We start from the raw sequence: 26,239 nt of genomic DNA, 5'->3' as shown, positions 1-26,239 counted from the left end.
CCTGTTTGATCATTCTATATTGTTCCGATTTCCCTACTTACAGAAAATTCAGTTATTCAATACCTATTGAAATAGTATATTATTAAAAGTTACTATTCATTACTATTCATCGGGCAGACCTTTCCAATGATACCATTTTTGCATTGGAGGCTCCATAAGTTCTGTTCGTTCACTTTTGGCCCTGTTTGTTAGTTAATAAGTTACCACTGGGTGTTACCAAATAGGGGTGTCTATTTAGCTCTTCCAGTATTAGATGGTGAATGGACACACTCATTTGACAAGAGTAACAGTAATACCTAGTTGTTAATTTGTTAATATTCAGGAGTAAACTAAAAGTTATTTTGATAGCAGGTCACTTATTTAGAAGAGGTCTTGTGAGAGTGGTGTCATTTGACAGATAAGGCGCATGAACCCTAAAACTCATTTATTTGATTGTGAGATTGTGTACATGTTTCATTGGTTGTCCTAATATTAGTTTTTGAATCTGTTTGCAGGTTTTTGCGATATAATCTTAAAACAGCATGAAGAAGGGGTTGAATTACATGTTTCATCAATACCTCCCTTTTCAAGCTCTGCGGTTTTGTTTGCTTGCAATGATTGTTTAAGCACCAGTAGCTTATCACTGCTGGGACACATCAGTGCATGCATGCATGCTAGTCTGACACACCCCCTCCTGTGATAGGCAGCTCACTGTCTACGGACATTGTATATACAGAACCAGGTGAGGGTGGGGTTAGCTTTCTCAGCTCTGCTGCATTGCTAAATCTAAAACCTCTGATCATGTCAGAATAGCAGTATATTGTTGGATTCATATTCTCTTTACTTACATCAGGCTGCTCTCAGATGAGGTGGCAAAACCTGCTGACAGATTCCCTTTAAGGCTGTGCAGTGGTTCCCATTTCCACATAGGACATGAATAAACATGGTGCACACTGGGCACGTCAATTACAGAGGCCGATATCCTGTATGTGCCCTATTATAATTAATAGTATACGTGTATGAAATCTACCAGGTTTCAGGTATCCAATGCGGAAATAAGAGGTGCTGCACAAACCCCTTAAAATGGTGAAAAGCAGTAGGAATTTTGCTTTAGGAACCAAGAAGACCAATATCATTGTAACTTCCTAAATTGAATATTTTTTTCCTATAAGGAAAAAATTTGTAAATGCTATAGTGATCACACAAAGTTACACCTTATAGGTACTTTTTAAGAGATTAATAGATTTTTTTTATCATGTATAAAAAATAAAACAAAAATATCTTGCAGAATACTAAAACGAGCATAAACATGTAACATTTAGCTGCCTGGATATGTATTATAGAGCTTTAAGTTTACACAGAATATATACCTTTAGCAATGCTCTATATTTAATGCAAATATACAGTATGCTCACAGAAAATATCTTCTTTGTTAAAGCTGCCACATGGATACTTGAAGTTAGTGTGAAAACCATATCTAAGCTGTACAAGTAATGTTTAGTGTCACAGTAACACCACAAAATTATTCATTGACTAATATAAGGCATGTGAGACAGCACCAAGCGTCCTAATTATATTGATGCACGTCTGCCTAAAAAGAGTTGACCGCTTATCGCCAACCAATTCTAGCACAAGAGGTGTAGCGACAAAATCCAAATCCAGTGTCTTGCTTTTATTCTTTAATGGGTCGAAATGCTGTTGCTCCTATTTCTGTATTATTTTTGGCAAAAAAAAAAAAAAAATCAAAGAACCAAATGTGTTTTCTGGTTTTCGAAAAAGTCCCTGTTCCAGACTGCAGTTAAAAAAAAACAAACAAAAAAAACCAACTTTCCTTTACTCCCACACCCCAATCCATACTGAGTATCCGTCTCTACTCCCGATGTCTGTCATTGTCTTCAGAGCTGCCATTTACTCGCCTCAGGGCTCTGCTAGAATACATCACACCAATTACTCAGAGTCGCTGAGCACAATTATTGGCTGCAGCCCTGTCGACAGGACATCGGCACTGCAGACAATGACAGTGGGAGCAGTGGCTGAGACTCCGTGTTGGACCTGGAGATAGTAAGTACAGGACAGAATTTTTTTTTTTTTTTTAAAACAAACTGCATCAGGGAGACAGGGATTTTCAGAAATTGGAAAATCCCTTTAAAAATTTGATTTGGATGCTATCAAATTTCTTCTGTGTTAAACAATCCATTGATTTCCTTTCTTGGAAACCAATTGGGGAATTGTTGATTCCGTGAATAAGCTCCTAAAAGCGCTATACCGGCGATTTAAAAAACAAAACAAAAATATGCTACATTCGTAAACACATAGTAGGAGGACTTCTTCTATAGTAGGACTGATACTATACTATACAGACCATGTGACATAGGTTTTGTGATATTTTTTGGCCTGTTTCACATACTTAGAAAAGTAGATACATTGACAAGTATAGTGCAAGTTAAACTGAGATTTTGTAGCAAAAACGGACAAATTTTTTGAGATTGAAAAATATTTTTTTATGAATTCACATGACTAAAATCACCTGTGCAGTGAAAAAGCGTCATTCCTTCAAATATAGCAAATGTTTTTCCCAATTCAAGGTCCTTCCACTAGTGGCCTGAGAGAGACGCGTGACTATAAGGGTTTGTTTCGACTAAGCGCATTGCCTGCGCTTTGGACGGAGCGGAAAGCCCTCTCTGCCCAAAGCCTCGCCCCCTTCTGTACGTGCGGTGATTCTGGAGGTGTTCATTGAACACATGCGGTATCCCCGCATCGCATACATAGACCGGGTTATTTACCTTGCGGAGACGTGCCGCATGTCTGGCATATTAGGACGCATAGTGGAGACGGGATTACATAAAATCCCCTCCACTATGCTGTAACATCTGGACGCTGTGGATTAAATGCTGCGGCTGTACGCAGCGTTCAATCCGCAGCTAATCCTGATGTAATACGGCCTGCATGCAGCTAAGTAATACACAATAGTGTGAGCATCTACTCCAAGTATATGGCATTACTGGGACTTAGAAATATGATTGCAACTATACAAGAATTAAAGCTATATTAATTGGTAATATATTACCAAGTCACGCGATTCCCAGGAGAGCTAGCGCTGACAAAGCTGGAACGGCATCGGCACCAGAGGTCAGTCTAAGGCCACGTTCACAAGTTCAGTATTTGGTCGGTATTTTACATCCGGATCCGTAAAACAAAACCTGGAGTGGAACAATCAGAGGAAACGTATAATAGAAACACATCACCACTTCTGTGTTTATCACCCACTCCTGGTTTTGGCTTACAAATACGGAGTAAAATACTGACCCAAGGGTAAGTTAACACATTTTTTCAGCATGGTTTCCTGTTTTTTTCTTGTGTTCTTTGTGCGTATTTTGCAGCTGTTTTGGCATGCTAGATTTGTCTCTTGTGCATGTTGATAAAGTTTAGTGTTGAAAAAAGTCCTTTTCTATAGAATCAGGTTTTGGCACAAAAAATGTATCCATTCCCTATACTTGCATTTTTGGTGTGCTTTTTTTCAGCGTTCTTTCACCACCCATTCATTTCCATGGGTGAAAAATGCTGAAAGAAGTGACATGATCTATTGTGCAAAAAAACAAAGCTGTGTGCATGAGAATTCTGAAATCTCATAGGCTTTGCTGCTACTGTAAAATGCTGCTGAACATTTGCATTATAAAATCCCATAAAAAAAAAACGCTGCAAAAAATGCCTACTGTGAACGTAGCCAAATACTGAATATGCGAACTTGGCCTAACTTATTATTTTACTGGTTGGGGGGTGAGGGGCGAGCATAGGGAATCAGATGGGTGTGTTCGAGTAGTGGACAACCCCTTTAAAGTCAAAGCAGGTAACATCTCATGGAACTGAAGTCACGGCACAATAAAGCCTCCCAAACGTTAGATCATTTTTTCAATTGCCATGTCCCTTACAAGACTCCAGCTGATGTCTTTGCTGCCATAACAGAGCAGTCCTGTCCTGAGCCACTTCTGATTCAGAATAAAAATACACTCAAACAATATCACATAATGTTACGATTAGAGTTGAGCAAATTTTACTGAATTCGGTTCCGATCGGCGGTGAATATTGTATTTGCAATATTCGCTGAACACAGCCGAACTTCATTGGAGTCAATGGGAGTAGAAGTGACCGAATATGTTGGAAATCAATCTTCAAACATAAATTTGGCACAAACGGTACCAATATGGCACGAATATGGCAAATTCAGATTCAGTGACCGATTTCGAACATATTTGCTCAACTCTAGTTACGATGACTATTTCTCTGGAGGATTCTACCATGACACTAGTGATAATGAGGAATGGATAAAGTTAGAGCATTTAATTACCTCAGCGTATAAGGCTGTGTTCCCACAATGAGTATTCAGAGCATTTTTGACGTTGCGTATTTTCACTGCTCAAAGGATACAAGTCTTAGACCTCGTGCACATGTTGAGTATTTGGGGAGTTTTTTACCTCAGTATTCATAAGTCAAAACCAAGAGTGGGTGATAATACAGAAGTGGTGACCGGTTTCTATTAGACTTTTACTCTGAGGGCTCATACTCATTTGCGGGAGACTCGCAAGAGAATCATGCGAGTCTCTCGCATGAAAACCTGGCACTGCCGCCGGCACTGGGACCGGAGCATTCGGCTACATAGAAATACATGCTGCCGCACGCTCCGGTCCGAGTCTCTCGCAAGTGAGTATGAGCCCTGATTGTTCCACTCCTGGTTTTAGCTTATAAATACTGTGGTAAAAAACCTCACCAAATACTGACCGTGTGAACGTTGTCTTGTAGTTCCAGCAGAGTATATGGAATTTGAAAAAATCTCATGTTCATTTTTTTTCTCAGTGTATCCTGACCTGTGAAACATTTTTGAAATCTACAAAAGATGTCTCGTGGTAAATATGCAATTTATGTGCAGACTTCCCCATAGACTTAAATGAGATGAAAAAAATCTACAAATAAAAAACTCATATGCATTTTTAGTGCATTTCCACAGCTTAAATAAGCTAAAAATGCATGTAATCTGCATGTACTTTATTAACAAAGTTTTACCAAAGCCTTGTATCAGGAAGTATCCAAAATAAAACAATTTTATTTAAAACATGACATACCAAAAAGAGACAAAAACTACAGCTGATTAAAACATTATAATAGTGTAAAAAAAAAAAAAGCATTAAAAAAAAAAAAATCAGTGAAAAAACGCAAGGAACCAAAAAATCTGCATTAAAAACTCAACTCAAAACTACTCACAGTGGGAATTAAGTCTCATGAACATATTATAGCAGGAGGTTGCGCAGCAGGAGGTCGGCTCAGTGATACAGCTGTATTTACTGCTGCGGATAACATGGCAAAGAAGGTGCTGGAAGCAATAACAGCCATAGAATAAACTGACAAGCTGCAGATCTCCAATTTACTTGATATGTAATTTTTGCAGCAAGCATAAGAAATTTCTTGAAATCTTATCTACTTTGCTTGCACTGTTAAATGCAGCGGATTTTTCAGAATTGAATATATGCTGCTTTTTCAACACAAAACAATGTACCAATAGGTTATGTGCATACAGAGGATATTTTGAGCCAGTCAAATCTACGCATTTTCTAGTGGAAATCTCTTCAGGAAGTGCTTCTTTTTCAGGCTATGCATACATAACATGATTTTTAGGCCTGGGGTCACACTTGCAGAGGTCTCACGCATCAATACCTTGCACTGCCGTCGGCACTCAGGACCGGATTGTGCGGCTGCATAGGTCTGAGTGCCGGCGGCAGTGCTGGGTATTGATGCGAGAGACTCGCGTGAGTTTCTCGCATCACACTCGCAAGTGTGACTCTTGCCTTAGGCTGGAGTCACACAGCCGTATAACTCATGCGATAATTGCATCGCACTGCATGGACTGGCTGCCACCTCTCCTGACCCGAGCATGAAAGCATGCCCTTAAGCCGATTCCGCCTGTAATTCTCCAAAAAGGTGCCCTAAGAGCGCCACAGCAAATGAACATAACACACGTCAATGACAAAACATCACTGCTGTGCATGTGTTCCTCCTTATGTCAGTTTTTTTAACCTCCGGAGAGTTCGAAAACCCTGAAGTGGTAAAAAGAAGTGACATGATCATTCTTTTGTCGCCTTCATTTAGAAACCGCCGCTGTATACTTGAAAGTATAGTGAAAAAATGAAGATGCTTCTGTAAAATAAGTATTGGCATTTACCTGAAGCATTTTCGGCCTTGAAAACCTCTATATTTTAAAGATGCTAGGTGCACATACCACCAGGTGTTTTTTACAACCTGAAGTGGAAAAATAAGCCTCAAAAGATTGAACATATGACCAACATAGTGGTTTTACAATAAAAATGAATAGCGATATTTTTTTTTTTTAGGTGTTTTGTTTTTTTTTATTTACCCACACCAAGCAATTCCTCAAAAAATACTGTGTGCACATACCTTTAGAATTCTAAATGCAGTTGTACATTTTCACCATTGTGGCACTGGCTTAGCTGCATAAGGCTACCTACTAGTAAGGATAGGTAAATAATATACAGCTGGTTTAATTACTGGCCCTGGAGTCATGGAGATGGCATTGCACAAAGCTTTAATAACGTAAATGTGCACGTGATTGCAAGTTTATCGTTTTTGACCATTTTGACCATTAAAATTCTAGAAAATGCATTTCCCAAAAAACTAGGAAAGTTTTTCCAGTAATACGTTTTGTTAAACCACATTGTTATTGCTGATTGAAATTTGTGATTTTGTGCAGGTAAATTGTTAATCTATTTGCACATATTGGGCCTAATGTATAAAAAATACTGACTCTGATATTAACCAGTGAAATTCACAGCAGTCTATTTTCTACATCCTGATCAAATTCTGATTAGATTCAGCAGTATAACTAGAATTCTTGCAGGGGTTGCAGAAGGGCCTGGATTCTGAAGCCTAGTGAGGCCTAAGGGTATCTGCACACGCTGCGGATTCACCAGCGGATTTTTCCATGCGGATCCGCAGGTGAATCCGCAGGTAAGTTGACCTGCGGATTGGCCAGCGGTTTTCCCCTGCGGTTTGACACCTGGACAATGGAACAGGTGTCAAACCGCAGCGGAATCCACAGAATTGACATGTCAATTCATTCTGTGGATTTAAAACCACAGCTTTTCCGCAGTGAAAAAACCGCAGCATGTGCACAGCGGATTGTAAGTCACATAGACTTACATTGTACTGTACACTGTCTGCGGAACTGCTGCGGATCTGCAGAGGCCAAATCCACTGCGGATCCGCAGCAGAATCCGCAGCGTCTGCACACCCTAAATAGTTCCAAAGCTTAGGGAGGCCAAAAAGGTTCTTTTTGCCCATGTGACAATACAAAATGCATTAAATATAGTTTGAGGCCATGTTAAACATTTTGCATTGGAGCCAAAAGGCTCAAATTTAGCCATTGATTGGATCCGCAACAAGTTCACAACTTTGTATCTGCACTAGTTTAAGATGAGGGCCCAAAAACCTATATATTATTAATAGGAGTGGACAGGAGGGATATTGTTATATCAAAATAAAAGTGTCCTTTCTACCTGGGATAAGGTCTTAATTGCGCACATAATTACCAGCCAAATTTACTCACAATCACAACCAATATTTGCCCCATAATCAAGTACCGGTATTGTTAATTACAAGTAGCAAATTAGCCTCACTAGCATCATAGGGTGTCTGCAATGATATATCATAGCGATACACCAGTTCTGTAATGCAATATGGCAGTGAGAAGCAAGTCTGTGGTCACCTGGATGGCTGCACTCATTGACCATCAAGACTCCAGACTAAGAATAGTGGAGTGGGGACGAATACATATGGCACAAGGCCACAAGTTTCCACAGGTTCCATAACAGCTTTTTTCGCAGGGATGCTACTTTCTTTAAGAATTCTTTTTCCAACCTTGCTGTTGGATTATTTTCACATTTCCAAACTACCATTGAATCAAATTGCTGTTCCAAGCTCTAAATATAATGGTCTTGAAAAAATTCATAGAAGTAACACTGATGTTTTAGAAACAAATGATTTGTCTTTTGCAGTCCCAGCTTATTTCAGTTGGACAGTTCATATTCTTCTCGTCCTTTAGTTAGTCTTGTCGGTTCACATTACAACTGGTCTGTTTGATACTCGGAGATATCAGACATGTTTTCAGACATGCTGTTTAAGATTTCTTGGTGCTGTTGGTTCTCAACACAAATTATTTCAAACCTGCAGTGTCTGAACTCCACGGCCAACGTGCCAAAAAAGGTTATGAAACACATGACAAGGACCCATTGTACTCTTGGTGCATAGATATTAAGTTTTTTCCATTCGAAGATAAAATCTGGGCAAACTTGATGTAAAGGAAATCATAACATTAAAAAGATAGAATTACTAGAAACAATTGTTGGTTCATACGAGATTGTATTCGTCAATATAATAAAATCAATTGAAGTTTGTGAGTTGCAGAAATTTGATTGTAATGCCCTGAGTTATCACCAGTATCACACATACATAAAAAAAAAACTAATCATTTGTAATCTGCTTTACGCTATATCTACATGATGCTATGTGTCATATGACATTGAGATTGTTGTGTTGCATTACGACATGGCATCTAAGGATTTCCTATGGTTTCATATTGTGACTTATGAGCGACTGTGAGATGGAAATGTTTTCAAACGTGTTGGATCTTCTGTGGTAAGTCACACGTTACTCACTTGCCATAGACTTTGATGCAAGTCACATGCGATGGTAACGTGCATGTGACTTATCTGTATTTTAGCCTTTTTTTACAATTTTATTGGAACTTTAAATGGATATACATACCCTTTTTATTATGTTGATGGCTGGACCATACAAAATCGAAGCACTTTTTTGCCATTTACCTTTTGTGTCCTCCCTATTTCCTCATAGATTGTGAGCGTGTAAGCTGGGCCCTCATTCCTTGTTATCTGTTGAGTTGTGTGTTATTCTGTAATGTCTTCATTGTTAGTAGAAGTCCCCTCCAAAATGGAAAGTGCTGGGGAATATGTTGGAGCTATAGAAATAAAAATTATTATTATTAGGAACTTGTCACATGTTTTTCCCAATATAAACTATGGCCACCAACTTTAAAGCCTCTTTAACAGCAGAGTAGCAAGATGTATACAAGTCCCCAATTACCTTTGCAAAGCCCCAAAACTACCTCTTATAATCTCCCATACGGCGTGGTCTGGTCTGGTCTGATGGGCGACCTTGGTTTTGCTTTGGTGCCTCCTCTCTCGCCGCAATACCCAACCTCCTGCAAGTTTCATGTGGCTGACATGTCCTACATCATCCACACAATGTCATATGGGGGGATTAGGAAAGGTATTTTTTGGGCTATGCAGAAGTGTTGTGGACTTACCGGTATATAGATTTTACTATACTACTGGAAAAGAAGCCTTAAGGTGGTGGTCGTAGTTTATACTGGGAAAACCTGGTGACAGGTTCATTTTAAAATAGATGTGTGAAAGCAAGTCGCCAACAGGTCGCAAAGATGATTTAAGTCACGTGATTTGTCTGAAAATTTTTGTCGCTCCACACATTGCCATGTAACCCAGCCTTGTTTGTTAATAGGGATGCAAGATTCTTTGAAAATCTGTAAATTATTACTGAAAACTATGGTAATTTAACTACAATACACTTTTTGATACTTTGAAGCTATGATAAACAGAAATGGCACCTGGGCAGCTAAATGCTTTAAAAGTAAGAATACAGTCATATGTTAAAGTTTGGGCACCCCTATTAATGTTAACCTTTTTTCTTTATAACAATTTTGGTTTTTGCAACAGCTATTTCAGTTTCATATATCTAATAACTGATGGACTCAGTTATATTTCTGGATTCAAATGAGGTTTATTGTACAGAAAATGTGCAATCTGCATTTAAACAAAATTTGACCGGTGCAAAAGTATGGGCACCCTTATCATTTTCTTGATTTGAACACTCCTAACTACTTTTTACTGACTTCCTGAAGCACTAAATTGGTTTTGTAACCTCATTGAGCTTTGAACTTCATAGCCAGGTGTATCAAATCATGAGAAAAGGTATTTAAGGTGGCCACTTGCAAGTAGTTCTCCTATTTGATTCTCTATGAAGAGTGGCATCATGGGCTCCTCAAAACAACTCTCAAATGATCTGAAAACAAAGATTATTCCACATAGCTTTTCAGGGGAAGGATACAAAAAGTTGTCTCAGAGATTTAACCTGTCAGTTTCCACTGTGAGGAACATAGTAAGGAAATGGAAGAACACAGGTACAGTACTTGTTAAGCCCAGAAGTGGCAGGCGAAGAAAAATATCAGAAAGGCAGAGAAGAAGAATGCTGAGAACAGTCAAGGACAATCCACAGACCACCTCCAAAGACCTGCAGCATCATCTTGCTGCAGATGGTGTCACTGTGCATCGGTCAACAATACAGCGCACTTTGCACAAGGAGAAGCTGTATGGGAGAGCGATGCGAAAGAAGCCGTTTCTGCAAGCACGCCACAAACAGAGTCGCCTGAGGTATGCAAAAGCACATTTGGACAAGCCAGTTACATTTTGGAAGAAGGTCCTGTGGACTGATGAAACAAAGATTGAGTTGTTTGGTCATACAAAAAGGCGTTATGCATGGAGGCTAAAAAACACAGCATTCCAAGAAAAACGCTTGCTACCCACAGTAAAATTTGGTGGAGGTTTCATCATGCTTTGGGGCTGTGTGGCCAATGCCGGCACCGGGAATCTTGTAAAAGTTGAGGGTTGCATGGATTCAACTCAGTATCAGCAGATTCTTGTCAATAATGTGCAAGAATCAGTGACGAAGTTGAAGTTACGCAGGGGATGGACATTTCAGCAAGACAATGATCCAAAACACCGCTCCAAATCTACTCAGGCATTCATGCAGAGGAACAATTACAATGTTCTTGAATGGCCATCCCAGTCCCCAGACCTGAATATCATTGAACATCTGTGGGATGATTTGAAGCGGGCTGTCCATGCTCGGCGACCATCAAACTTAACTGAACTGGAATTGTTTTGTAAACAGGAATGGTCACAAATACCTTCATCCAGGATCCAGGAACTCATTAATAGCTACAGGAAGCGACTAGAGGCTGTTATTTTTGCAAAAGGAGGATCTACGAAATATTTATGTCACTTTTATGTTGAGGTGCCCATACTTTTGCACCGGTCAAATTTTGTTAAAATGCAGATTGCACATTTTCTGTTAGTACAATAAACCTCATTTGAATCCAGAAATATAACTGAGTCCATCAGTTATTAGATATATGAAACAGAAATACCTGTTGCAAAAACCAAAATTGTTATAAAGAAAAAAGGTTAACATTAATAGGGGTGCCCAAACTTTAACATATGACTGTATGTAGGAGAGAAAAGATGCTATCACAAAATATCTGGTATTTTGTTGTATTGGTTAATATCCGCTCTACAAAATAGAACACCAGAAAGCAAAGGTATTTAGGTCAATTAGTCATGAAACCAAATGCATCACAAGACGAAACAACCCCAATACCAAAAAAGTTGTGACACTGTTTAAAATGTAAAGAAAACAAGAATGTAATGATTTGGAAATCATGACATATTTTATCTGCAACAAAACATAGAACACGGATCAGAAGGTGAAAGTAACACGTTTCCTTTTCCTGTAATTCACTTAGAAATTGATGGCAGCAACACATGCCATGTCTACCATTGTGTAGCATCTCCTCTTTTTACAACAGTCAGTGTATCATGGTGGTAACTCACATGTCTTCTCAGTGCCACTTTACTTGCCATGCAGCTTCTCCTTTTGTCAGACCACCTCGCTGAGTTTGCATCTTGCAGCACTCCTCAGTACTGCTGCATTTACATTTGGTTTCCATTTAGGCCTGGTTCACACTTACGTTATTCCCGTCAGTTGCCAGCCGCCAAAAAGGCGGAGAACGGATCCGTGTCCGTCGAGACACCAACGGGTGCCACTGGACCGTTGCTTTGACGGGATCCGCCCATGTAGGGATGTTAAAGGAACCACAGGCATGAAAAAAGTAGCGCCAAAGTAGCGGGGCCGTGGGACCGGGACGAGCCGCGAGAAGAGAGCGGGGCCGCCGGATCTGGACGAGCCGCGAGAAGAGAGCGGGGCCGCGGGACCTGGATGAGCCGCGAGAAGAAAGTGGGGCCGCAGGACCTGGACGAGCCACGAGAGAGCTGGGCTGTGGGACTGGGACAAGCCGCGAGAAGAGAGCGGGGCCGCGGGACAGAGCCGCGAGAAGAGAGCGGGGCGACGGTAGGGGAGAGAGAGAGATTTTAGCGGCTCCCGGGACGGCATGTATGGGTTAAAATGCCTCCCGGCCGGGCATGCGCACCTCAAAATAGCGGTCCGTCAAAGTAAAAAAACGTTGCAGGGCCCATCTCATCAGTCCAGGAGCCGCTAAAATGCTGGTGGATCCGTACAAAAACGGGTGGAACGGACGGCCGTCAGTCAAGATCCGCCAATAATGTAAGTCTATGGGGGAAAAAACGGCTCCACCCCTTTTTTTGGCGGATCCGTTTTTTTTTTTAAAAATTGGCGGATTTTGACTGACGGGAAAAAACTGATGTGTGAAACAGGCCTTAGGGGGCATGGCCGGTTTCTGCAGGAATTTAACCTTGCTGTATCCTCCAGAGATGAGGTTCCCTGGCCTATCTCGTGCCAGCACTGTCCAGATTAGGAAGCTCCTCCCATCACTCCTTGCCCGAATGTTGGTTCCTATCGTGCTTGCACCCGTTTATGCATTCCTCCATATTCTATCTTCTGTTATAGACCCGGCTTGTTTACCCATCCTGACTGACCTTTTCACTCCTGACCTCGGCTACATGTATAAAATCTGTGCTGCTTGCTGTGACCTTGGATTGTCTGACCACATCTTTGTCTTTGCCCTCCTGTACCTTGTAACTGCACATCTGACTCTCTGGTCAGCTGCTGCAGCCCGGGCACTGCCCTGGAGTGATACCTAGTATCTACTGGGAGTCCAGCCTATCCTCACCATCAAACGATCAACTGAATACCTGGTAGACACTTAGTCATGCTCCCCCAGGGTAAGCCTGGCCCGTGGCATAGTGGGTCCACATCCACCAGCCTTACACTGTGCATGTCTGGGAAGTGAGGAGACCAATTGCTGCAGTTATGAAGTTATGGGAGAGGAATGTTTTCCCATTCTTGTCGGACATTGGACTCTAGATACGCAACAGTTTAAGTTATTTGCTGAATTTTTTGTTTCATAATGTTTTCTTTTGGTGAAAAGTCAGGACTGTAGAAGGCCGGTCCATCACCTAAACTGTTCTACTAAGCCATGCTTGTGATGCTACAAAAGAGGAGATGCTACACATTGATAGACATGACCTCCAAACTTTATGGAGATGGATTGCTGACATCAATTTCTGATTGAGTTATTTTTCCAAATTAAATAAAAAAGTCTAGTTTTCAACTTCTGATATGTGTCCTATGTTCTATTGTTATAATATTGCCTCTGGGCAATGAGGTTTAGGCTTAATATTCTTACAACCCCATTCTGCTCCACTAGCATAATTGTGTTTTTCAAGTTTTGCTTCATTACTAGCATTCACCTCATTTGTCCCAGAAATTTTTATTAAGAGGATCACTGTATCACAAATCTAAAGTCTTACCAGTGGCAGGATGTAACCTGAAGTCTTCTCATTCAGTAGAAGCTTTAGTCTCCGTGTAGTCTTCTACCTAATATTAGAGTATGGCACCATTTATCCGTTTCTAGTTAGAAAGCACGACTATTTTTGGGAATATAACAGTCTCATCTTCGCTTGACAAATGAGCCCCAAATGCTTTTTGTGAGACTCAATGTCATTAAACTTTTTTGTATTTTTACGCCTTTTGTCCCTATGGATTTTTTTGGAATCACAAAAAATTAGAGTGGTTTTGAACCTAACTGATGTTGTAGATGCTTTGTTTTTTTATCAAAACACACTAGGGTCAATAATGATGTGCATAACAGAATATGGATACTTTTGGTTGCATACATGATGAAAGACTTATATTTTGTTTTTTTCCACTGTGCACTCACTAACTGCTCTATTAAAACACACTCTCACCTACATAGAAAGGATACAGATGATAACGCAGAGTGTTATTGTTGCAGATAATATAACTCTGGGGATTCCAGTTTTTCTTCCTTCATTCTTGATATTTATTTTAAAGGTCAGGATGGACTGAATCCAGCAGGCTATTGTGCCGAATCCAAAGGTCATGGAGGTGCCAACATTATGGATAAGTTCATTGCTCTTTAGCTGGTATCAGGAAGGAAAAACATCTGATCATTAAACTTTAATAATTGCTTTCAGAAATACAAAGAAATGGTGGCTGAAAGTCAAAGATCTTAAATAATTCACACTGAATACATTGTACACACTCTTCTTTGTTACACATTTTCCAAAATGAAAAGATTGAGTTTGCTGCGCAAAAAATAAATAAATCAGGTTTGTAATCTATCATTGCACATACGGAATGTACCATAGTCTATATGGTGTAATCATAACCAGTCTAGAACCAAATGGTTTAAAGTCAATTATATTCTGGGCAACAGTCAAATTTGTGTGTTACAAGGAAACTAATACTTCCTTTTATCTCATACTTTTATTAAAGGTATTTTCTACCAATTGATTGGGAGATCAACAGCAGCACTCAGCAGTAGCTCCTAAATAATGTATGGTTCTGTGGTTTTCCGCTTAGCCCAAAGCTAAGCGACTACTGGAGCACGTATCGCCTAATTGGTGGGGGTGAAGAGTGTTGGACCTCCACCAATCTCATTTCATATGACCTATTCCATGGATATGTGATCAATTTGTTACTCCTGAACAATCCCTTCAAGGTATATTTCCATTGATCCACATAAAAAACCTATTAGGATATGCGCAGTGCCTAAAAAGAGTTCCACTTTGTATATGTATAAAAATAGGATAAGAATTGAATTACTGATGCCCTTTATTTCCTCCTTGTTGAGAGACATACAGGCAAAATAACGTGAATATTTCAAACTCGTGTCTCCAAGCTGTGTCTCCAAGCCGTGCCTGCCTGCCAGTGTACCAAGCCGTGCCTGCTTGCCCAGTGTCTCAGCCTGCCTGTTAGTCACACCTGTCCAAGTGACTTGTCCCCGAGTGGGATCAGCAGCCACAGCCAGACACCACCCTGGAGTGGCACCCGACAGCTACCTGCCGCACAAGCCTGACCTCACCATCAGAGGCTCCAGTGAAGACCGAGGTAGCTGTCGTAGTCACGCCCCTTCCAGGGTAGTCTGGTTTGTGGCACAGTGGGGCCACAAACCCCCCGGCTCACGCCAGTCAGCCAAGGTGTGAGCGTGACAGTTTGCACAGGCCATGGTCCCTGCTGAGTCCCATGTCCATCCGCTCGCAGAGCATGATGAACTCTCTTCCTGCCAGTATGAGCCACCGGAAGAATTTGTTCCGCCTTGCGTGGTTCCAATTGTTGAGACGTCTGAACCACTCATTGTCTCCAGGGCTATGTATGAGCAACTTCTGGCCTATGAGGAGCACAACCCAGATGACCCGCCTAGGTTCTATGGGGACCCTAAAGAGTGCCAAGGGTTCCTGAAAAAGTGCCTGCACTACATCCTGCAGAATGCAGCTTGTTTTCCCTCTGACCGGGTCAAGGTGGGATACATAAGGTCCTACCTAGCTGGTGATGCCTTGATATGGATCTGTCCCCTTTGGGAAGCAGGGGACCCTGTCGTCTTGAGCCTGGGGGCCTTCCTGGTGGCCTTTCGTAAAGTGTTCGACATGTCTCGTCCAGCTGCTCCTGAAAAGTCTTCCTCTCCAAGCTTCCAGAGACAAACCAGACCAGAGGAACCTGTGGGTGAAACGTCTTTACCATCTATGACTGTCCAGCCATCACCTGTTCCACAGTCTGCCGATGCGGTCTCCCGTGCAAGATCCAAGAGGTCTAAAAAGAAGAAGCGGGCCAAGTTGCAGCCGGAATCTGGCCTCTGCCCTGTGAAGCCTGTACTCCAAAACCCTGGGCCAGTAGGAGAGGCTGCCCCTGGCAAGAGTACTCCCTCTCCATTAAACTCTTTAACTGTTTCTCTGCCTTCAGGGAGCTTTGGTGTGTTTAAGTCGCCAGTCTTACAGAGTCAGTGTGTGGTCTCTGTCATACAGCTCCCAAAGCCGGCATGGGCGTTGTCTCGAGGTGGCCGAGCCCTATTGGAGAACAGTCTAGTCCTGCAAGGACAACTACAGCTCCAGGTCGGAGCTTTATACATGAAGAAGTTCATCTTCCAATTGCTGACTGGTATGCCCATGGGTCATTCTGATCCAGAGATTCTAGCACCCATTTATGTCTGGAAACCTAGCAGGGCACCGTGCTTGAAACAATCAAGTGACAAGAGGTGTCTGGTTCCCTTGCGTCAGAGTCGGTCAGCAAGGTCACCTTCTTCATCTGGTCTGCTAGTCGTTGAGTCAAGGGGTGATGACGTCTCCGAAGAAGGGGAGGCGGTGTCAATTTCCTCACACTTCTCCAGCGACTATACCAGTGGTCTGCTTCCAGGCGCACCCCTGCCTCTTGATTGTCTTCCCCAGGATAAAGGGCTGCAGATGGATCCAGAGTGTATGCCTTCAGGTCCCCTGTGGCCTAGGGGTGAAGGTCCCAAGACAGAGCTTCACTCATCTTCTAACCAGGAAGATGTGGTCCAGTTTTTTCAGGGTAGCAGGCTGAAGTGGCTCCCTGTATGTATGCCTCCAGCTTACATTTGGCAGGTGAGTGAAGAGGTTGGAACAGTGACCTACGTATCTCCGTTTCTCACCAACCGGAAGGAGGAGGTCCAATTTTTCTGGCATGTCGGGCTGAAGTTGGACTCAGTGAAGGTGTCTTCTGTTCTTAGCTGGCCGGCTGATGTAGGGGTCAAGTCTGTGGCTTCCAGGTCCCTGCTTTCTGCCACCCAGGAGAAAGAAATCCAAGTCCTTATACCCTCTGTGTTGGAAGCTGACTCCATTGGGCACCAAGAAGCTTGGCACTCCGGGATTCCTGATGGCACACATACTCCACCATACCTGATGGATGTCGTGTCAACCTGGACTGTGTGTGGTCCCATACTCCTTCTTCAGGTCATTCTGGCAGGCCTGAGGAGGAGGGGCCGTAAAGGGAGGGTACTGTAACAACCCTGCTAGCATCACTGCATGGCCTCCCATCCCCCGCACACCAACTTACTTTCTGCTTCAAGCCATGCTGTGAATTCTGTCTGTTGCCAGCTCTGTGCCTCTGCTCTCCATGTTTCCAGACTGTGTATAGGGGGGCGGCGCCTGAACTCTCTGGTTCTTATGCAGTCAGGGTGCACCTGTGTAATATGTCCCTTACCAATCACCTAGAGCCCTTGACTATTTAGGTTCGCCACTCCCACTGAAACATTGCCTGTGCAATGTCTAAACTCAGTTAGCTCCTTGCTGCTGAGCTAGCCAGGCCCTGTCCTATGTCTTGCCTTCTCTGAAGGCTCTTACTGCGTATTCCTGTGTCTTGGTACCTTGCCTAGCATTTCTTTGTCCGCCTGCCAGGAGGCAGAATATCCTGGTCCTCGTGTCTTTGTCCCTGAGTCTCTGTCTGAACTCAGTCTTACCTCTGTCTGTCAGTCTCCTTGTCTGTGGTTCCTTCTCTGCCGTGTCCTCCCTATCTGTGCGTCTGCTCCCTGGCCGCTCTGTCTGCACAGCTCCCTGGCCGCTCTGTCTGCACAGCTCCCTGGCCGCTCTGTCTGCACAGCTCCCTGGCCGCTCTGCCTGCACAGCTCTCTGGCCGCTCTGCCTGCACGGCTCCCTAGCCGCTCTGCCTGCTCGGCTCCCTAGCCGCTCTGCCTGCTCGGCTCCCTAGCCGCTCTGCCCGACTCCCTTGGAGCCCAGCCTACTCCGCACTCCTGCGGCTCTGCCTACTCTACAGTCCTGCGGCTCCGCCTACCTGCACCTCCTGTGTGAACAGGTCCAAACCTGTTCCCTCATATTCCACTCCTTCCTGCCTATATCCATACCTGCACCTCCTGTGGGAACAGGTCCAAACCTGTTCCCTCATATTCCACTCCTTCCTGCCTATATCCATACCTGCACCTCTGTGTGAACAGGTCTAAACCTGTTCTCTCATATACCACTCCTGCTAGCCCTGTGTCTCAAGCCGTCACCTACCTGCTCTGTGTCTCCAAGCCGTGCCCGCTTGCCCAGTGTCTCCAAGCCGTGCCCGCTTGCCCAGTGTCTGCAAGCCGTGCCCGCTTGCCCAGTGTCTCCAAGCCGTGCCCGCTTGCCCAGTGTCTCCAAGCCGTGCCCGCTTGCCCAGTGTCTCCAAGCCGTGCCCGCTTGCCCAGTGTCTCCAAGCCGTGCCCGCTTGCCCAGTGTCTCCAAGCCATGCCCGCTTGCCCAGTGTCTCCAAGCCGTGCCTGCTTGCCCAGTGTCTCCAAGCCGTGCCTGCCTGCCAGTGTACCAAGCCGTGCCTGCTTGCCCAGTGTCTCAGCCTGCCTGTTAGTCACACCTGTCCAAGTGACTTGTCCCCGAGTGGGATCAGCAGCCACAGCCAGACACCACCCTCGAGTGGCACCCAACAGCTGCCTGCCACACAAGCCTGACCTCACCATCAGAGGCTCCAGTGAAGACCGAGGTAGCTGTCGTAGTCATGCCCCTTCCAGGGTAGTCTGGCTTGTGGCCCAGTGGGGCCACAAACCCCCCGGCTCACGCCAGTCAGCCAAGGCGTGAGCGTGACAATATTGTTATAATAAATATTCCGTAAGCCGAATTAAAGGAAAGATTTTGAAAACATCCTCAATAATATAGATAAATGATTTCTATTAGCTTCCACAAAAATATAAAAATATAAGATAAAAGCAAAGAATTGGCTACTAAGTACCTGAAAGTTGCCCAGCAAAGTCATTCCAAATGATGTCAGGCATAAGGCAATAAGTCCACTGATGCTTAGCCAAGGGCTGACTGTCTTTGGCTTCAGTTGTATGAAACGCAGGACGGCAATAATTAAGGCTGAAAGAAAAGTCATTTGATTATTCTCTTCCTTTCTGGATTCCATAGCAGTTCATCAACATCAAGCTGCCTTCCTGACAACAAAAACTGTTGCTACTCGTAGAATCGTATTTATTTGTGATTAATACTATGTATGCACTGCACACTAATCTGTGGGTCCTATACAATTTCTAGGTCTTCAAAATGGAAGTCTTTTAAAAACTCTAAAAAGAGAATTTCTTTGCTGAAAATGATTGATATCCTTTAAAAGAGATAAAATGCAATCATTTATGGATGTCAAATTTTTTTTCCCTCTATGACATCAATCGACATATTTTATATTATTCTAAGGCTCCTTTCATACTGACTGCTGTGTTCATCCGAGGTTTCCATTTGAAGTATTTTAGGAAGGACGCTTTGACGGCTGAAATAGAGCATGGTACATTTACAAAAAAATGGAAACCCAGACTATCTTCTGGATTTTGTCTGGTGAATCAGAGGCTAAAGACTCATTTAACATAGGAGTTTTTCCTAGTGTGAAAACAGTCTTAGGCTAGGGTCACATGATGACTATGGCGACGGACACAAGTCACGTGGCTAAAGATTGGTATGTGTCGTTGCTACGTCATAGTATAATTCAGGTGAATGGGGTCGCATTGCAAACTCCATGCTACCACGACCGTAACAAGCAAGTTGCAAAAAATCTAACTGGATGTAACTTTTTGTGACTTGCTTGTCATATTAATTTAGGCAGGGCAGTAATATATCATAGAAAAAAGACCATTAAAAGGACAAAAATCCTTCATAAAAAACAGACAACATACACATAGGAAAAAGTGATAGAAAAAAGTGATAGACAAAAGAGGATATTGCTACCAGTACCCTACACTAAACCCTGTACTCCCGCCTACCTGCCAGCGGAGGCTGGCACCCTAGGGGAGACGATAGTGGCGCCTCCGCTCCTCGGCAGCTCTCCCTGAAACCCTGGATGGCCTTACTGTAGGGAAAAATGAGGGAGGGGGGGGTGTAAAAGTGGTCACCCGGGCTGCGTAAATAGCCTTTGTGCCTGTACCTGGTACATATGTGGTAATTAGTTGGCACCTGGCAGAGTTAATCTGAGCAGTGATGGAATAAGGGGTAACCTATGGATAATAGGTGTATAGCAATGTGAGTGAACCTCTATTGCAGTTCCTGGCTAGTTTAGCCCTACATGCATTCTGAGATAAGACCATGTCTGACAGCAGAGGCTGCCCCTACTATCCTTTTCAAGGCCTTACTATCTGATATAGTAAGGACCTCACACTATGGTACTTGGTAGAAGGAAGTAGATGGCAAAGATGATAAAGATATGCCTTATATGCAATGGGGTATCTCACCAACCATGGTCAATTAGCAGGAGAAAAATGTGTGATAAACTAATAGGTAGCATAAAAATATAATCAACAATCAAACTAGATAGTATAACCTTAAAATGGATAGTAGGGCAGCCGTCGAGGAGCGGGGGCGCCATTGACGCCTAGGTTAGGGTGCCAACCTCCGCTGTCAGACAGGGTCTTCTCAGGATGCATGTAGGGCTAAACTAGCCAGGAATTGTATTAGGGGTTTACTCACACAGCTATTATCCATAGGTCACCCCTTATTTCACCACTGCTCAAATTAACTCTGCCAGGTGCCAACTAATTGGTTACCACATATGTAACAAGTTCAGACACAGAGGCTATATACGTGGCCTAGTTGACCACTTTTACACCCCCCATCCCTCATTTTTCTACACAGTAGGGCCATCCAGGGCTTCAGGGAGAGCCGCCGAGGAGAGGGGGACAGCACTATCGTCTCCCCTAGGGTGCCAACCTCCGCTGGCAGGTAGACGGGAGTACAGGGTGTAGTGTAGGTTGCTGGTAGAAATATCCTATTTTGTCTATCACTTTTTTCTATCACTTTTTCCTGTGTGTATGTTGTCTGTTTTTTATGAAGGATTTTTGTCCTTTTAATGTATATCTAATAATTATTTTAGTTCTTTTTTCTATGATATATTGGTGGTGGTGAGGACAATGATGGAAGTCGTAGAGAGGGAAAGGATGGAGTTGGTGGGAGAGAACATTGATGGAGGTGGTGTGTGAGAACAATGATGGGGTGGTGGACAGGACAATGATGAAGTTGGTGGGGGAGAACAATGATGGAGGTGGTGGGGAGAACAATGATGGAGGTTTTGGAGAGGGCAATGATGGAGGTGGTGGAGAGGGCAATGATGGAGATGGAGGAGAACAATGATTGGGGTGGCGGAGAGGGCAATGATGGGGGTGGTGGAGGAGAACAATGATTGGGGTGGTCGAGAAGGTGAGGTGCTGGGAACAACAGGCATGTGACCACAAGGATATGATTTGCATACATGTGGTTATGTACTGACGAGATATGCGTGGTCTCTCACTGTAAGTGTATAGAGTGAGGCCGGACATGTCTAGTCGGAATGTGGAAAATCACATACTTGAGGTCACATGCCTGCCCGCTTCCAGTGCCAGCACTAGAGACTCCTCACAACACATATTGCATGAGCTATAGAGTGACTGCAGACTTGTAGTCTAACGTCACACAACCCCTTTAAGTTCTTCATTATACCATATCCAACATTACATTTTTTCAAAAACTTCTCTTACTTAGGAAAGCTGCCATATTCATGACTTGACTAAACACACAGCTGGCAGGAGGAGCATCACCTGCAACACTTTAAAAATACAGAAGTCATTTCAGTCAAGTCACATAATGCTTCCAGGCAAAAGAAAAACATTATATCTAATACAATTCATATAAATCCTGATTCTTCCATGCACTAAAGTTTATACTAGTTTTCTACCGTATTCTTTGGTTCTCTTATGCAAAAAACATTGTAACTGATACAAGTCATATATACCATGGCTCCCCCTTGTAATTAACATTTTTACTAATAAAGTACATATATACTGTGGTTCTATAGTCATGCATATATACCATGGTTCTACATGCAATCAACATATATTACTACTGTAATTCAAGACATACAGTAACTACCATAGTTCTTCCATATAATAAACTGTAGGATATTTACCTTATATAGGGAGGTCGTATATTTGGGATTGGGCTTTAAAATAAAAAAGCAAAAACAAAGAATACAGTTAAAACTTTTCTGACATGGCTCGCCAAGCACTTTCACTGCCATGTGTGTTTTATTTTGTCAGATGTCATACAGCCTAATGACAACCATTGCATTCATGTATTTAGAAAACTTTTTGCTATGAAATTGGAGATTTTAATAAGGCATGGACTTAAAAAGTTCATGCAATCCAGACTTCCTGTGATACTAGTGCCAAGGAGTTAGGATTCAGAAAAATAAAATTACTGGCAGAACTAAATTGTATTGGTACTTTCAAACTTGTACATTGAAACGAATGTAGAAATGACCTACGGTATACCTTTATATTCACTATTCACCCAGCTGTAAAATAAAATTGCCCTATTTGATTATTTGCATTTTTTAATTCATTTTTTTTTCCTTCTGGTATTCGTGGCCGTTTTTTCCCCTCAAAATATGTACATGAAAAAATTAAATTCCAGCAAGAAGGAGAAATCTTTAGAAAATGTCCACTATATTTTACATACATGAAAATTCCAGTGCCTGTATCTTTGTCCTGTCAGATAGATGTGTCCCCAGTCACGAAGGACAGTCTTCCCATCTGGTTCTCCACACGATTAAATTCTTCATTGTACTCCTCTTGTAATGATTTTTCATCGTGTTAATGTATTTCAATTATCACGTTTGTGAAGTATATGATGCAATTTTTCATATGTTTGGAATGGGACATATTGATTATATGTCTGTATTTATTTTGCTTTTTTTTTAGTCGTTGACTGATGAAGGCCATGTAGGCCGAAACGTTATGCAGACTGCGCAAATAAAAATTATCTTCTACTTATGCCTTAAGTTGAGTGCCAAGTTATACTTTATTATTATGATTATCCAGGACATTACGAGTTTATTGACACCAAAGATGTCTAGGTTCTTTTTTATTTAAGTGGGAAAAAAAATCCAAAATTTGTTTTAAAATGGCGCTATTTTCCATGACCTGTAGCGTCTCCATTTTTCGTGATCTCGGGTTGGGTGATATCTTATTTTTGCACAGCGAGCAGACGTTTTTATTGATACAATTTTGGTGTAGATACAATGTTTTCGATCGCCCGTTATTGCATTTTATTGCAATGTAGCGGCGACCAAAAAAACGGAATTCTGGTGTTTTGAATCTTTATCTCATTAGATAGATCGATCCTGAATGCGGCAATACCAAATATGTGTGTATTTGAGTTTTTTATTACTGTTTTATTTTAAATAGAGCGAAAAGGGGGTGATTTGAATTTTTATTTTTTTAAATATTTTTAAGAACTTTTATTTAACTTTTTGCATGCTTCAATAGTCTCCATGGGAGAATAGCAGTTGCAGTACTTTGATCATCTCTGCTACACACAGGCGACAATCAGATCGCCTGTGTGTAGCAGAAATGCTCACTTGCTATGAGCAATGCTGCAGACCTCTTCTTGTCATGTCAACCCATCGGTGACCCGCGATCATGTGACGGGATCACCAATGGGCGGAGCCAGTGAGGTGCTTCCTGTAAGCGCATGTTAAATGCCACTGTCAGAGATTGACAGCGGCATTTAACTAGCTAACAACCGCGGGTGGACCGCGATTCCACCTGTGGCTGTTGCAGGCACATGTCAGCTGTATAGATCAGCTGTCATGTGCCAAGAAAGGTGCTGGCTCTGTTACAAAAAGGGGGATTCCGACATGTGCATTTTATTACGGCACATGTCGGAAAGGGGTTAATCTTTATTTTCAGTTTTGAGTTAATGATATATTCGTACTCTTGGGCGGGCATGTGAGGGGGTCTTTATGTGGTGCTCTGCTTAGCTATTCATCTGTATAGCTTCTGACAGGTCACTGATCCTTCAGTGGCCTGCCCCCTATTTTACATAATGAATATTATATATTGTGAAAAAATCACCTGCAGCAGGCAGATGCTGTCGGCGGCACCTGCGCTGCAGCATGTTCACATGTATAATGTGCAGTTAATTCTTTTATTTGATGCTATAACTAAATTCTTAAAAGAAAAAAAAAGCGATTGCCGAGAGATGCTACTTAGGTGGCGCCACCTTAGAGGACGTGATTTTTTTTCCTCCAGCAAGATGGCGCTGCAGGTAATTTTTTCTCAGTATATATAATATTCATTATGTAAAATATGGGGCAGGTCTCTGAGGGATCAGTGAACTGTCAGAAACCATACTGATGAATAGCTAAGCAGAGCACCACTTGAAGGCCCGCCCCACATTCTGCCCCGAAGCACGAGCATATCATTAACTCAAAACTGAAAATAAAGATTAAACAACAACCACAACACGGATTTCATCAACCAAGATATCATTTTATCAGTGTACGGCTGGGTTCACACTCGCGAGTGTGATGCGAGAAACTCGTGCGTGTCTCTCGCATCAATACCCGGCACTGCCGCTGGCACACAGGACCGGAGTTTGCAGCTGCATGTATTTCTATGCAGCCGCACACTCTGGTCCCGAGTGCTGGCGGCAGCGCTGGGTATTGATGCGAGAAACTTGCGCGAGTTTCTCGCATCACACTCGCAAGTGTGACCCTGGCCTAATGGTGCAAACCTGACAGTGTCTGTAAGTTACTCAGCACAATCCTGCTTAGCTGCTTGTTTTAAATTCTTCACACAGAAGCACATGGTTCACAAATCTTGCATAAACTTACAAAATATTGGGACTCTTTAGCACAAAAAGTCGCACAGTACGCAACATGTCATAAAGAAAAAATAAATTCTGGCATACATAAAATCACTCCAGGGGAAATATTGTACATGTGCAAATGATGAATTAAGTGAAAAAAAACAGGCAAACGCTTATGAAATAGATTAAAAAAGTTGCAAAATGAAAGATGAAGACGCAGATTAAGAACTAGACAAAATGCAAGAGCAAATGCAAAAATAAATTGGACCCTCAATCTAAATAATCCACATACAGTGTGGGCACCATTGAAATTATTCCAAAAAATGAAGTATTTCTCCCTGAAAGTTATTGCAATTACACATGTTTTGTCATACACATGTTTATTTCCTTTGTTTTTTAGAACAGCACAAAAAAACGGCAAATTGGACATAATTTCAGACAAAACCAAAAAATTAGATGGACAAAGTTGCTGACAACTTTCCAAAATTGTGGGTAAACAACTTTGTTTCAAGCATGTGATACTTGTTCAAACTCACCTGTGGCAAGTAACAGGTGTGGGGAATATGAAAATCATGCCTGAAACCAGATAAAAAATGGGATAAGTTGACTAAATATTTGCACTGTGTGTCTGATGTGCAACACTAAGAATGGAGAACAGAAAGAGAAGAGAACTGTCTAAGGACTTGAGATCCAAAATTGTTGAAAAATATCAGCAATCACAAGGTTAAAAGTCCATCTCCAGAGATCTTGATTTTCCTTTGTCCACGGTGGGCAACAAAATTGAGACTTTTACAGCCCATGGCACTGTAGCTAATCTCCCTAAACGTGGATGGCAGAGAAAAATTGATGAAAGGTTGCAATGCATGAAAATCAGGATGGTGAATAAGAAGGCCCAATCAAGTTCCAAAGAAATATAAGCTGTCTTACAGGCTCAGGATGCATCAGTAAATACCATTACCCACAAAAAATCTCCACCAATTAAATGCTATGGATCCCCTTAAAGAACAAAATATGTGCAACCCAAAAAAAAGTATATCAAGTCATACAGTTACAATAATGCTAATATAAAGGCATATAAGGGATAGGCAAAATTATACAGTATACTGTACAATCATAAAGTTTGCTCAGGGTGCATTAGTGTCAGCATGAAGTTACCGTTAATATTTGAATTCAATGAAGTGCTATGGCAAGAGACCCAGGAGGGCCCCACTGCTGACACAGACACAAAAAAGCTAGACTGCAGTTTGCCAAAATGTACGTGAGTAAGCCAAAATCCTTCTGGTAAGGTGTCTTGTATCAGACAAGATCAAGATAGAGCTTGATGGTAAAGCACATCAATTTACTGCTTACTGAAAATGAAATGAGGCCTTCAAAGAAAAGAACACAGTGGAGGTTCAAACATGGTTTGGGGTTGTTTTGCTGCCTCCAGCAATGGGTGCCTTGACTGTGTGCAAGGCATTACGACATCTGAAGATTACCTACAGTTTTTGGGT

General features: G+C 42.2%; 1 protein-coding gene across 1 annotated transcript in view; it reads right to left on the bottom strand.

Moving 5' to 3' along the window:
• TMEM150C (transmembrane protein 150C) overlaps positions 1-26,239 on the bottom strand; it is a 378,392-nt gene that overhangs the window by 61,651 nt on the left and 290,502 nt on the right. Inside the window, exons 5-10 of the mRNA XM_073542890.1 lie at positions 22,063-22,095; positions 21,635-21,702; positions 18,874-19,001; positions 14,099-14,276; positions 6,424-8,323; positions 3,047-3,179 (exon numbers count right to left, since the gene is read on the bottom strand). Of these exons, the coding sequence (XP_073398991.1) occupies positions 8,106-8,323; positions 14,099-14,276; positions 18,874-19,001; positions 21,635-21,702; positions 22,063-22,095 (625 nt within the window). The 3' untranslated portion in view covers positions 3,047-3,179; positions 6,424-8,105. The remainder of the gene's footprint in view (positions 1-3,046; positions 3,180-6,423; positions 8,324-14,098; positions 14,277-18,873; positions 19,002-21,634; positions 21,703-22,062; positions 22,096-26,239) is intronic.

Source organism: Dendrobates tinctorius, unplaced genomic scaffold (assembly GCF_039654945.1).
Source record: "Dendrobates tinctorius isolate UK_male_01 unplaced genomic scaffold, ASM3965494v1 ptg000011l, whole genome shotgun sequence".
NCBI lineage: Eukaryota > Metazoa > Chordata > Amphibia > Anura > Dendrobatidae > Dendrobates > Dendrobates tinctorius.
The sequence above is the reverse complement of the archived record's forward strand: the minus strand, read 5'-3'. Positions and strand labels throughout refer to the sequence as shown.